General features: G+C 38.2%; 1 protein-coding gene across 1 annotated transcript in view; it reads left to right on the forward strand.

Moving 5' to 3' along the window:
- Positions 1 to 14188, forward strand: part of SMOC2 (SPARC related modular calcium binding 2) — a 184152-nt gene that overhangs the window by 99668 nt on the left and 70296 nt on the right. Inside the window, exons 5-7 of the mRNA XM_032780989.2 lie at positions 1941 to 1988; positions 6804 to 6854; positions 7653 to 7727. Of these exons, the coding sequence (XP_032636880.1) occupies positions 1941 to 1988; positions 6804 to 6854; positions 7653 to 7727 (174 nt within the window). The remainder of the gene's footprint in view (positions 1 to 1940; positions 1989 to 6803; positions 6855 to 7652; positions 7728 to 14188) is intronic.

Genomic DNA, 14188 nt, shown 5'->3' on the forward strand with positions numbered 1-14188 from the left:
GTTGTTATTAAGGGTGCAAAGTCAAGCGCTCAAAAATTAGGAAATGGTAGAATTAAGGTTGCCTGTGCAACCTTAATTTTCCGCCTTGTGTAAGCATTATGACAGTCTGTAATTAGATGATAACATACTATTTTTCCCCAGCACTCATGCCTCATTCAGCTAGTAATGATGCTTAGGGCTGGTCTACACTGGGGGAGGGAATCAATCTAAGATACGCAACTTCAGCTACGTGAATGGCGTAGCTGAAGTCGAAGTATCTTAGATCGTTCTCACGGCGCGGGATCGACGTCTGTGGATCCCCCTATCAACTCTGCTACCGCTGTTCGCGCTGGTGGAGTTCCGGAATCAACGAGAGCACGTTCGGGGATTGATATATCGTGTCTAGATGAGACGCGATATATCGATCCCTGAGAAATTGGTCATTACCCGCCAATACGGCGGGTAGTCAAGACGTATCCTCTGTTCCTATCAGCCTGGGAGAGATTTCAGACATTAATCTAGGGTGAACAATTCATAGATTCATAAATTCATAGATTTTAAGGCCAGAAAGTTTCCATATCTCATTAGCAATCCAGTGCCCCTATTTCTTCTTAATGGGCAGGACTTCTCATTTTTATTACATGGATGTTTGATTAAAAAGAACTTTTGCCTGTTTTAATCAACCAGTTTTTCAGTTTTATCAAATTTTTGCCATCACAAAATTTCTAAGGAATTTCATGACAAAGCTCAAGAATTGTGCCTCCAATTTAATAAGCCTAAACTGGAAATTAAACTAAACAAATAAAAGTAGTTGCAACATAAAATAGATAATTGTGCAATACAATTTGCTGTTTCTTATTTTTCAGTTGTGCAGATAAATACACTTTGATCCACCAAACTATGTAATTTACAGACACAATTTAAGTGCATTTATATTTGAAAGCGTAGCTGTAAGTGTGTCATATGGGATTTCTGGACACTGAACATGAACAAACCAGTCTAAATATTAAATGCCACAACAATTAAAAAATCTTTACAAATTTTTTGTAAAAATTATCGTTTTTAATTTTTCATTTTGTTTCCTCATTTACATATATTAAATGTAATTATTTGAAGTATACAACTACTGTCAATACGGGGTCCTGGATTCACCAGTCCATGAAATTCACTTTGTGATGCCTATGTTGTACTTAAAGCAGCCAGAGATTTGTCCTGGAGAGTCCCCTCAGCGTAGGGGGAACTGATGTAAAGCTAGTCAAAGTAGCTGTGTTGAGGAGAGGGTATGTTGGGGTCAGAGTGGCAGCATGGCAGAGGGGAAGAGAGATGGCATGGTGAAGTAATGCTCTGCTATGCCCATTTCTCCACCAGCATAAAGTCCCAGGAGGGGGGGCTTACATCAGTGATATAAATTAAAGCTGCCTCCTGCTACTTTAACATATGACAGGATTGGATAAATGAGATCAGGGAGCCCTGATTGGCTCTTATCAGTTGCCCCTCTCTGTTGTGTCCAGGAAGATCTGAGAAACCATGGACAACAAACTATTGATATAAAGGGTTTGATCTTGCAAATGGAGCCATGTGAGGGGACTCCTATACCCAGGCAGAGCCCTGTCGAAGTCAGTGGAGTTTCACACAGCTGTAAAAGTCTGCAGTATGGATCTGATTGCAGGATATGGCCTATGACTGTGGTGCGCATGAGCATGTGTATTCATCTACTGTGCCTGGGTTCTCCTTGGCTTAGGTATGATGGTGACCAAAACCAAATACCTCACCCTAAATTGATCATGAGCAAATGTCAGTACCGGGCCAAGCCAAAATCCATTGGCTTACAAAGGAAGAAATGTCTGGTATTTATGGCTGACACAAACAGAGGGGAATAATTTAGACTAAGGTGTGTCACCACGAAGGTGAGTTGATAATGAAAGTAATTTTTTTTTATTTATACTTTTTTCCTCTTCCAGGGTCTATAACTGAGAAGTTGCCACAACGAGAAGGTGCAGGAAATACAGGTAAATGTCTTAGAATGTTGTGTGTGTTTTTTTTAAACTATGCAAACTAGTAAACTTGCAGGATTTGAAACCTTGATCTTTCATAAGTTTGAAATGCCAGTGCATATTTTTTATTATTATTATTTTTTTTTTTTTTACTTGTCCAGTCTCATTCCTAGAGATTTTGCTGCGCTGGGCTAACTGGAAAATGAATTCCCTTCCCAGCTCATTGCTACCCTTCCAGTAAACTGTTGTTAAGTTTTTAATTGCCCCAAATATGCTCTAGCGCTAGATGGCAGCCTGTACTGTCTGTCTGGTAAAACCAGCACTGTCAAGCCCCCAGATAAAGGAAACTGGTGCCATTAGTTCATCTCCATGGTAACCTGGACTTGACTCATCTAAGGCTTGGAACTTTATTCTCTACAGTGATGAATTCAGCTGATGACTTATATTCATAGCCAAAGAGTTGCTGCTATTAAAGATACATCCTCATGTATAGATCCTATAATAATTGAAGTTCCTGGGGCAAATTCTTGTGTGATGTGACTCCACTGAGGTTGGAGGAGTTATATCAGAGATGAATTTGTGCCCTTATCTTAAATAAAGTCAAGACCAAAAGAAAATTTTAAAAGTAGCAATTCTAAAGGCAAATGAAAATATTTAACCAAATTATACTCTCTGTAATGCTGGTATAAATGGACTTTAAAGGAATTGCTCCAGATTTATGCCAGAATAAATAAAAAGACTAGTTGGCCCAATGTAGTTATAGTTGATTTATGATTTTGCAGGAATTTTAGCCTGAATTTAATATGACCAATGTAAGTGGTGCTATTATGTTGAGAAAATCAGTAGCTGTTTGAAAGTTAGTTATTAAAAGATACGTTAATCAGCAGAGGAAACGTTTCCATCATGTGTCTGCTAGATAGCCTCTGGGTTCTACTGACCTCTAGTTATCCACAGACTGCTAGGGTAGCTTGCTCTGGGTCATGGATTTCATTCTTGGGTATGAACTGTACCATGTAAAAAACTTGCCTGGATCTTGGAAACCTTTTGTTTTTGTCTGTGAGCCTTTCTCCAGAGAGCTGAGCAGTGGTGAAGATTAAATAAATGAGCCTGCCTGTCTACATTCAACTCTGCCTGATATATATATATGGGCTGAAACCAGGCATGAAGGGAAATGTTGTAGAACACTGAACCATTCAGTTGTGTTATTTGCCGTTGAGGCCAACCATCTGCCAGTACTTATCTGGCTAAAGAGGTCTGACCCTTTTTTAGTTTCCGTACCTTATTATAGACATATCTTTGGGCATGATTGAGAAATAGGACCCCGAGTGTTCTTAATCAACATTTTTTCATATTTTAAGATTCTGTATGAGTCAGCCTTGCAGAGTATCTTCCACTTATAGCCATTAAACCCTGCAAAATCTTTTCAGCATGAGAGTGAAATTTCCCTTCAGAGATGAATATATTCTCTTCATGGCTCTGGTGGGAGGGGGGAGGAGAAAAGTGTGTCTTCATCTGAGGTGACTATTGATCTACTGATACATCTTTGTTTTATATTATATAATATTTGCTTACTTCCCTCAAAAACCTAATGCACTCATGGGTATTATCATCACCTAGGAGATGTTCTGTTGTGAGGTGGCAGTCAGATTTTAAATTCCATAAAGCCAATGCCATAGAATGCCAGAAGCTTAATGATTATTGATGAGGACGTGTGTGAGAGCTGAGTTGTTTGCAAAGCCTGAATGAACAGCATCTATATCATCAGGGGTCAAAGATGAACAGAGTGCATGTGTTATGTTGCCTTCTTCATCAAGAATGTTTGCTTTTGACATTACACAGTTACAGTTGACTTGTGCATTGTTTTTATTCACCAGCACAACTGCAGCACAAAGTGCAGATGTCCTGTTTTCCAGGAGGTTCCTGATTCTTCTTTTCAGTAGCTGAATCTCCCCCCTCCGCCCCCCCCGCCATTCTTCCAAGCTGTCTTTTCCTTGCAGTTTGCATTAAGTAGCAGTGTCAAAAACATCAGAATATATCTAGGGAGAACTGCATAACTATACTACCAGATGAGTTACAGGAATTTCAGATCCATCTTTGGTTTTACAATTCATACAGTAGACTCTGGGAGAGTCCCTTCCTCCAGGAATTCCTTGAAGAGTCAGAATCAATAGAATAGAATAGAATAGCTTACAGGCCACACATAGATGGCCAGCAAGATTCTTGTGGTATTTCTAAGCCCCACATGAATGAAGTTTGTCTTCTGCTTTGGTTATTCCAAGAGTAAAGCACTGCAGGAGCAAACTTTCAGGCCTTTGAAGATTAGGCTTTCTGCTGGACTGAAGCTGTTGTGCTTTTGCAGTGCTCTTAAACTGTGTAGGGAAAAACGCTTCAGGGACATTTCCTAGTCCACCTTCCTAGTGGCCTCACAATCCAGAAATTTAACCTCTTTCCCACTCAGAAGAAAAAAAAGTCTATCTTATCTGAAGAACACTGTTATCTGAATCAAGGCCATATCCTCTTCCTTTGATTTTAGCCGGGGGCATGGCAATGTTTTGAATAAGTGATATCTGAGTACCAGAACCGTGTTTAAACGTATACATTCAGTGTGATCTGCACGAAATATCGTGAATTTAGTAAACCAGTTAAATTAGAACTGCTCTGAATTTATATAGTGGTGATGCCATATTGGTTCTTATTCTGAAGAATGAATTACTGCATATCTTCATTCCAAACACTAAATGTTTGTTCGAAAAAAAAGGTGGATCTGAAGGAGCAAAAACAGGAAATTACTGGTGTCCCAATGGGATTCTTACCTTCAAGTTAGGTATGTCTCAGGTGTGCCTCTTGACTTGCCCCCAGTTCTGTGGAGAGCTAATCTTTTACAGAGTATATGGATATCCTCAAATCAAAGACCCGATTCATTAATCACCAGCAACAAGCTTCTCTCTCTTCCTAACCCTATGCCAATGTTTGGACAAGGCCTTTTTGGCACCTTAGCTTCTTTAAAAAAATATTGCCATGGACTAATGTTAGAACGAAGATATCCATTAATGGAACAATGCAGCCACTAGAATATTTTTCACTCGGCTGCTGGTCTGTAAGGTTTCCAGTAATAGGCAATATCACTTCCAAGAACAAATGCCCTATCTAGTGAAAGTGTATGGTAGAATACAATTAGAAAATAGAATCGAAATAAATTAATTTCTTTGTATTATTTATTATTTGCCCCCCCTCCTCCAAAACCTGGATATTTTTCTGAATCAGATAGTGGTTGACAATCTGATAGTAAGTCTTGAATTCATACGTAATTACATGTGTTTGGTGTCCTGTCTGAAATGAGTTGGTGGCTTCCGTCCACTTTCCAGAGAATATTACAAAAAACACTGGTGAAACTGACAGTAATGTGCACTCTTGTCCTCCATCTCAACATAGTGGCCAAATATTAAATGGATATGGAGAATGAATGACTTTCTCATCTAAAGAGGAAGTACCCCATAAGTTTAGGTTGAAGCATATTGGTTGGGAAACTTCCACTCTTACTGCTTTGCTTTACTTGTTCTGCAAAGAGAGGAGTTTAGGATATCATGGCTATCCATCTAGTACTTATCAGCAGTATTATGTTTCTGAGGAGTAAATTGTGGCCTTGTATTGGGAAGAGTCAGATTATTTTTCACTCCTTTGCATGATCTAGAGCGCCAGCCTGTGTAGTGGGGACAAGGGAGCAGGAAGAGGCAGCTATTGAGTTGCCATGGCAAGGAGGTGGATGGTATAGTCCATTTTCACTGTTGCCTAAAATCATCCTAGTAAAAATAGGTACATGAAAAGGTATATTCTGTTATACCCTCTATGCAAAATATTGGGTAAATAATCTGGAAACAAGATTGCGACTCAGAAGTGGTGACTTCCAGGAATTGTAGCCAAATGCCTGCACAGAGGATATTGTTTCTGGTGAGGCACCGTAATGTTGGAAGTAGTTCTGCTTCACAAGAAATGCCAGCAACTGGCTGATATGGACTATTAAGTTATATTGCATACTGTGGCTCATTCAGTGTATGAAAATATATAAACAGCCCACCCCTTCAAATTGCTAAAAATTGGTCTTTGGATTGAAAATATGTACTACTGTTTCCCAAAAGCTTGCTCATTTGAACTATTTTTTATAGTGAGATTTTCTAGCTACATGTATTTCTTGCAATGCTTTTGAACGAGTTGAAGATTTACCCTTATCCTTACTGTATTCTTTCCGCTACATTTTACTCCCTCTTCCCTTGCAGTGGCAGTTGGTTGTAGGTGATGGGGATGGCTGACTGAAGGATGGGAGCAATGCAAATGATTATCTGGTTCTTTAAACTAAGGATCTTGTTTGTGAAAACAGCTGGCGTATCAAATGAATTTTGCTGGGCCAAAAGAAACCCTGGTTTTGTTTTAGGCTGTAGAAGGACTACATCCACTCACTTGCCCAGATTGCTTTTGCTTTCACAGGGCTTACCTTTTCTATGTCTATATCAATTTCTTCTTTTGAAAATATTTGTTTAATTAATTATGTTCTAGAGGAATCAATGCATAGTATTTTTTCTTATCCCTGGCAGTGTACAACTCGCTGGCTGATGTCTCAAAAATCTTGCACTCAGTTCATTCATATACACAAACAGATACCTTAAGTGCCATAGATTTATAATCTGTAGTTTATATGTGTCATATAATACTTATGTTGTTTGTTAACCGGCCGGGGCTATGTGCAAATTATTAGCATTAACCATGTATGTACACTTATTTAGTTTACTCTCATAATTGTAGTCTCCTTGCAAATCTTTTCCATTCTGAATTCAGATGATGCCTCAGCTCCCGCGCTGGAGACTCAGCCTCAAGGTGATGAGGAAGGTAAGCATCTTTAGGAATGGTAACAGAGTCATGCCAGAATGACACATTATATACCATATACTGTAGCATAACTGCTACCTTAGAGAAAGGGCACCCAAATGTTACAGGATTTAGCACATTTTTGGTGATTTGCCCAGAGGCTGAAAGCTGCCATACCTGTTTCCAAATGGGGCAGCCAGAGTACAGCAATCATACTTTTAAAGTGAGCAAATTTCATGGGGACGTCCCAGAGACACAATAACTATGGAATCCCAGAATACCATGTTCACAGTCATTTTTCAGAGTGAAGATGCTACAGTTTCAAACTTGAGCTGTTAATTTTAAAGCGTAAAGGGCCAAATTCAAATGTTAAAGTCCAAATTCTGCCCTCGTTATGCCCCATACATCCCCTCTGACAACAGGGTAAGGTCCATATTCTGCCACACTTCCTCACATTGACTGATATTCAGCCCTGTGCAGACGGCCAACACAATGCCTACATGCCACATCAGCCCTATTTTGCTGTATTGGGCCTACACTCAAAGTCAGTTATTACTCATTGTGCGTAAGGATGGCAGAATCTGGTGTGAAGATATTAAAACATAGGTGCCAGTTCGTACCATATTTTTTCACTGCTGCTATATGCATGAATGTAGCTGTTCTAAAGTGTTGCAGTGTGTCCTTTTCTTTGTTAAACATGTACCATAATATGTTGTCAGCCTTATCTTGTTCATTGACCACTTAATGTTTGTTTGCTACAGATTGTTTTAGTTTATTAAATTATAATAATGTAAATTTTGTCATGCTTGATTTTTTTAGATATAGCTTCTCGTTACCCTACATTATGGACTGAGCAAGTAAAGAGTAGGCAAAACAAAACCAATAAAAATTCAGGTAAGAATATGTGGTCTTGCTTTGCAAAGTTGCTTGGAAGCATTTTTTTAAGTCATATTCAAATTGCAGTTGTGGAAGTGAAAATCATTTTAATACACCAGAGTTATACTTCCATCTTCCCACCACAACAGTGTCCTAAAGATTTGTGATGTAATGTAGAGATTATGTAACATGTTTATTATATTTTCCCTTTTTATACTTTTGGCCAGATCCTCAGCTGTTGGAACCCAGCACAGTTCCTTTGAAGTCCCCCAGGGAGCTGTGACAATTTGAACAGCTGCAGATCTGGCACATTTATTTTTCTCATCTACATTAATATTGTTTTTTTGGTTTGGAACATGTATTTTTAATTGATTTGGTACAATAGTAAGCATGAACTTAGAAAAAGTTGGTGTAGGGCATATGTGTGAGGGGAAATCTGGATGAGACAGATCTGAATGGGAGCAAACATGCCATTAGAAATTGCGTGTCAGCTCAGAGAAAACTGGAAAGACAGATTTCTCAGTTTTTCTTTCTTGTTTTATAAATGTGCCATCTGCCAAATTATGATAATTTGTGTGTTAACAGTCAAGGACCAATTTAATATAGGTTTGATTACATTGATTTGTATTTTATTTTTAAAGTTTGACCTTACTCTGTTTGTTAGTCTATCACAAGAGAGCTTTCAGGAGGGTGGAACTGGGCTTGTATGCAAATGTCTAAGACCCACAGTGAAATCTCTCAAGTGTTGAGAAATCTGCAGCTTCAGAGGACCACAAGTCCTGCCCCCATGATAGGCTGATCTGTAGAAAACTCCCCAAATAGAACCTCACTGAGTTGTCTGGCCCTCATACGTTATTTTCCTACTTCAGCCATTAATTGAGCTACTATGTCAGGTAATGCCCTGTGCATGAATAATAGATAAATAGCAAGGGATATTCAGTTGGTACAAAGCATTTATACAAAACTGAGGTATTGTTAATAAAGCCTCTGATTCAGCAAAACACTTAAGAACATGTTGAAGTCCCAATGGAAATTAAGCATGTACTTAAAATTAAGCAAGTTAAAGTGTTTTGCTGAATTGGGGCGAAAATGGATATAAGAAGATGAGCAGTGCTCAAAAGAAAAAAGTGTATGTTGCTGTAGGGGCCCACGAATCAACTCTATGGTTTATTCATAGCACCAAAACAATACTTTCCAATATTTCCTCTCCCCCTCCAAGGAGAGTGTCACAAAGACTTAGAAAGTAATAGGCTTAAATTTAACCTCCAGGTTCTAAGCCAGTGGTGTGTAAACTGGGGGCATGTTCCCTCAAGAGGGTGCAAGAGGTTCCTCCTGGGGTGGTGGGGGAAGAAATTTCCTCCTTTTGACCTTTTAAAAAACAAACAGACAAATAAAAGTGCAGGCTGGGTTTTTTTCAACCATTTGCTAAGTTTCATAACTACAGTAGGCCTATGATGCCTTTAAAATGAATTTTGATTCTCATTAATTTTAAAACTCATTTAATGATTAATAATTGATATTAAAAGACCTTATCTGGCAATTTCTATAATAATAGATGAGAGCCCAGGACCCCTCAAGTGAGTCAGATGCTCTAACACTAAACCAAAGGAATGAATAGCCTCATCTGTCTTTCCCCTCCACCGTCCAGTGTGACCTTCGAGTCTGGTGCATGCCCAATCTACCCAGCAATGCACAAATTATAATGCCATAAAAAGTGCCAAGCAAAGACTCTCGGGGAATGTCTTCACTGCCCGCTGGATCAGGGGGCAACGATTGATCCAGCGGGGGTCGATTTATCGCACCTAGTCTAGATGAGATAAATCGATCCCCAAGTGCTCTCTTGTCAACTCCTGTACTCCAGCTCGGCAAGAGACGCAAGCAGAGTTGATGGGGGAGCAGCAGCAGTCGACTCACCGCAGTAAGTCGATCCAAGTATGTCGACTTCAGCTACGAAGTTGCATAACTTAGATTGACCCCACCTCCCTAGTGTAGACCAGGCTTCGGACAGTCAGTATCAAGTGAGCTGTTTGTGTATGTTTGCAGTTTGTAATAGTTTATGTTTACTACTTCCTAATAACCTTTACCTAGTCTTATAAATTTAGTAATAAATATACATTTTTCATTTCTTCCACCAACTTGCAAAAAAAACAGAAAAAACCCCACTTTTTTTCAGATTACAAGTAATGGAAGGAGGGTGTGACAAATTTTGTGAATGGTATGGGGGTGGAGGAGCAACTGGAAAAGTTTGCATATCACTATTCTAAGCAAATGCTTTCCATGCTGGAGATTTATTTTGTTGTTTCTCTATGTAACATCAGCCAGAAAAAGCAAAATTCTTCTGGAAGTGTAAAACAAAACAAAAACAGTCTCTACAAGCACTTCATTTTCAGGGGTATTTATTTCACTTTTATGATATTGGAGACCAATTAGGGCCAAAGCAAAAGAGTTACTGGCTTTGGAACAAATAGTAGTGATTCAAGATTCAAACATGAAGAAGCATCAGAATTCAAAAAAGAAAAAGCTGATGAATGTTACTGGATGTTAAGGAGAGTCCTTTATGAACAGTGAAACTCAATGCACCTAAATTAGAAGGAAACATAGCTATCTCTGTTGTTGCTTCTATTACCTGTACAATATGATCGTACTGATGGAGACACTTCAAATTGTTTAAAATTAGCATACTTATTAGCTGTGTTAAGTATTGTCATTGTTCTAGCCTCCACCTATACACAGCACAGCACAGGTATGTCTTCACTGCAGAATTAGTCTTCGCTATAGATTGTGTGTTGCCCCTCCACACAAAATATTCTCTAACCTGGGTTTGAGGGTGCATTGCGCCCACGCTAGCACACCAGGCTGTGGGTATAGGATGAGCATAGGTTTCACTTCAGCCCGGGCTAGCAACCCACCTACTTGCAGTGCTGTTGGTCCTCCAGTCCTGTTCCACCTTGGCTTTATTTTCTTGTCTAACTCCTCCCTTCTTCTGCATTGTGTTTTAGCCCCAAGTTTTGGCTGCTCCATTTCTTCTGTACTTCCACAGCATTTGAACAAATATCCTCCAAGAAATCTGTTTCCTGTGCTGCCTGTTGGCCAGACGCTGACACCAGCCTTCTGGTAAAGTTGTGGAGTACCCACAGGAGCATTTCCACACAGAAATTCTGCAAGGACAGACACATTTTCCCACAATACAGTGCAGATGAATTCAGAGAGTGGCCCAGTTTAATGCATGACTAAGAATCATGAAATATCCTGCTAGAAATCCATCCTAGCCCATGAGCTAGTACAGAAGCATTGTGAATGCAGCCACACAGGTCTAGCCAAGATAGGGCTTTGCAGTAGTGAGACTTCACCCAGATCAGGCTATTTTAGAATAACTCAGCAGTGAAGATATACCCTAGGTGGCCAAATTATTTATGCTGCCTTCATTTGGAGACTGAGCCTATACTAAACTCCAGTAGTCAGCTTTTCTCAGATCCCTAGAAATATAGATTAATTTGCCCCCGTCTGTAAGGTTACACTGTTACAACAAGGGATAATTTGGCCCATTATTGATAAGAATAGATTTCACCTCATTTTATAGGTAAATTGGAGAGAGAGAGAGAGTCCCAAATCCTACTCAGTTTACTCAAATGGATTTCAACAGGATTTGAATCTAACTCCTTGACTGGTCTCAAACTATTCAGGTACTTCCAGGAGGAATTTGCCTCTACACCACTAAATGTACTGGGTATAGCCACATGATTGATTCCAATGAGATGCAAAGGAAAAGCAGCTGAAGCATAAGGTTAAATATAGATCTCTGATTTAGTCAGTTGGCTTAGCAGTCTCTGTGAGTCCAAACCTGTTTGCCTTACTTATATGAAAAATCCTGTTGAAATCCATTTGAGTAAACTGAGCAGGATTTGGGCCCCTCTCTCTCTCTCTCTCTCCAATTTACCTATAAAATGAGATGAAATCCATTTTTATCAATAAGGGGCCAAATTATCCCTTGTTGTAACAGTCTAATTCCAGTGGCCTCAATGAGATTGCTGTGGTGTAAATGACAGAATAATCTGGCCTCCTATGTGAAAATTCAGTAAAATTGTAATCTATGCTGAATACAAATATAAATATCTGGTAAAATCCAAATTTCTACTTACAGTCTGTATTGGTCAGTAGTTTGTGGTGTTTTGTATCCTTTATATATTTGTATTTTACACATGTATTTTACTGTGTCATGGTGGAAGATATGTGGCAGTAAATAAACTCGCCTTGACAAGAGAACTACTCATAAATTTTGTTGTTGTAATGTAAGCATGTGTGATTTTAAAATCATGTGCCATTCTTTGCATGAAAGTACCAACACTTTTGATGGGTTGAGGACTACAAATGAATACATTGTATTTATTGTACCTCACCCATAACTGGCTTGTAAAAACATTTGCTGTTCTGTAAGTGACCTGCCACTTATAATTAACCAATAAAACCACTGGGGAACTGAAAATAATGGCTCAGGAAATTCCAGTTTACATTAGTTACCCAATAATTTTGATTTTAAAAAGTCTAAATGAATTTAGCACAACGAACTGGAAGATTTACAGATGCTGAGCATGAAATTACTGGATTACATTTCAGTATTATATAACAGTTTCTGGTGCACCTTCAGTCTGTTGGTTTGGTCAAGTGGACCTTAGCTGGTTAGAAAAGGTGTTTGAGAAGTAATGTTTAGTCTATTAACTTTTGTTGATAAAACGTTACTCCTTGCAGAAAACCATTACTATCAGGTCTTGATGACGACTGCGATTAGAATAATTTCTGTGGTTAGAAACATCTGAATATTTCCATTTTAGCTGTGTTTTTATGTTGCAAATGATTTTCAAAAATGATTTTCTTCATAATTTTCCTGCCTGGTGGCATTTATCCAACTTTTAAAAAAGTTTGTATGTGCTGAGGTTAAATGTTTTTCAAATTTCCTTCCATAGCCTTATAAAAAGTCCAAGAAAAGGTCTTTTCATGTGTTTTTCCTGCATTTATTAAAAATAATGTTGTTTTTTCTACGTGAGATTGACCAAAATATTAAAGGTCAGATCCTCAGCTGTTGTAAACCAGGGCAGCTCCAATGAAGACGATTTACAATAGTTGAGAACCTGGCTGACAATATTTTTCTATAGCTATTCATATTCTGTAATGTATAGCTGTCAAACAGCAAATTCCAAGGTATTTTGGTCAGATCCCCAACTGGTGTAAATCAGAGTAGTTCTATTGACTTTTTTTGGAGCTATGCCAGTTTACATCAGTGGAGGATCACACCCTTATTGTGAATTAAACAAAAATCACCCTCCTTGTGTGAAGTATGTAGTTTTATGTGTGAAAATACAGGAGAAGGAAGTGTGACTGAAAGCCTGTCTGAGTGAATAAGTGAAGTTTAGCGCACACCTGGTTAGATTCATAATTGTTGTTTAGATTTCTTTTAGTGAGGAAAGATTTTCCATAGTCTTTTTTGCGAACATTTCTCTGGGAAGGGGGATTTAGCTCAGGATATTATTAACGCCTATAAGAAAATCCTCAAATTATTAAGTAATTCAGGTGTGCTATACCATACACACACAGAAGTAAAAATAAATGACCCCCAACTGCATGTAATTTCACAGGCCACAATTCAGAAAAAGCTCCCGAATAAAGAATGCACTTAAGTGCATGATTATGTTGTTTCCTGAATCCAGACCATCAAGAGCCATGCACTGCAAATTGGAAGAGTCAAGCCCAAATAATATGTCACCAGAGTCCTTAGATACAAAACCACAGTCTTATAAACGTATAGGTTTAATTATATTTATGTATCCATAGTAATAACTTTGTATTGGATTTAATTAAGAAATAAGTGGTTTATTGTTAGCATAGGCATTTAGGTGTACCTTAGTCAGTAGAATAATCTAGAGCTTTTATAGAGTGATTTTAAATTATTTTTTGTTCAAAGCTTGGTACTATCAACAAAAAAAGATTCCAGAAAGAAATTTTAACATTTCTTCACCCCTTAATAAACTTGACATTGATTTACATTCCTAACTTTAAGCATATAAATAGTTTCATTGAAGTAATGAATGAAAATGTTTGCCTCATTTAAATCAATGGAAAAACTCTAACTGAATTCATTGGAGCAAGGATTCATCCAATTTGTTTAACTTGGGGCCATTATTAGTTTTACGTATGCACAGGGAGGAAAAGACCATGTTTGACATTTGATTTCATTTTCCAAAATAATGCACTGGTATTTCATCAATACGGTTTAAGATAACATTGTCAATTTCAAAGTAATAGACATCTGATATTTCTAAATGTATACACCAAATTAAAAAACATAGTAAGAGAACCAAAAAAAGCCACCGTGGCTAAACAACCAAGTAAAAGAAACAGGGAGAGACAAAAAGGCATCCTTTAAAAAATGTAAGTTAAATCTTATTGAGGAATATAGAAAGAAGCATAAACTCTGGCAAATGAAG

Source organism: Chelonoidis abingdonii, chromosome 3 (genome assembly GCF_003597395.2).
Source record: "Chelonoidis abingdonii isolate Lonesome George chromosome 3, CheloAbing_2.0, whole genome shotgun sequence".
Taxonomy (NCBI): domain Eukaryota; kingdom Metazoa; phylum Chordata; order Testudines; family Testudinidae; genus Chelonoidis; species Chelonoidis abingdonii.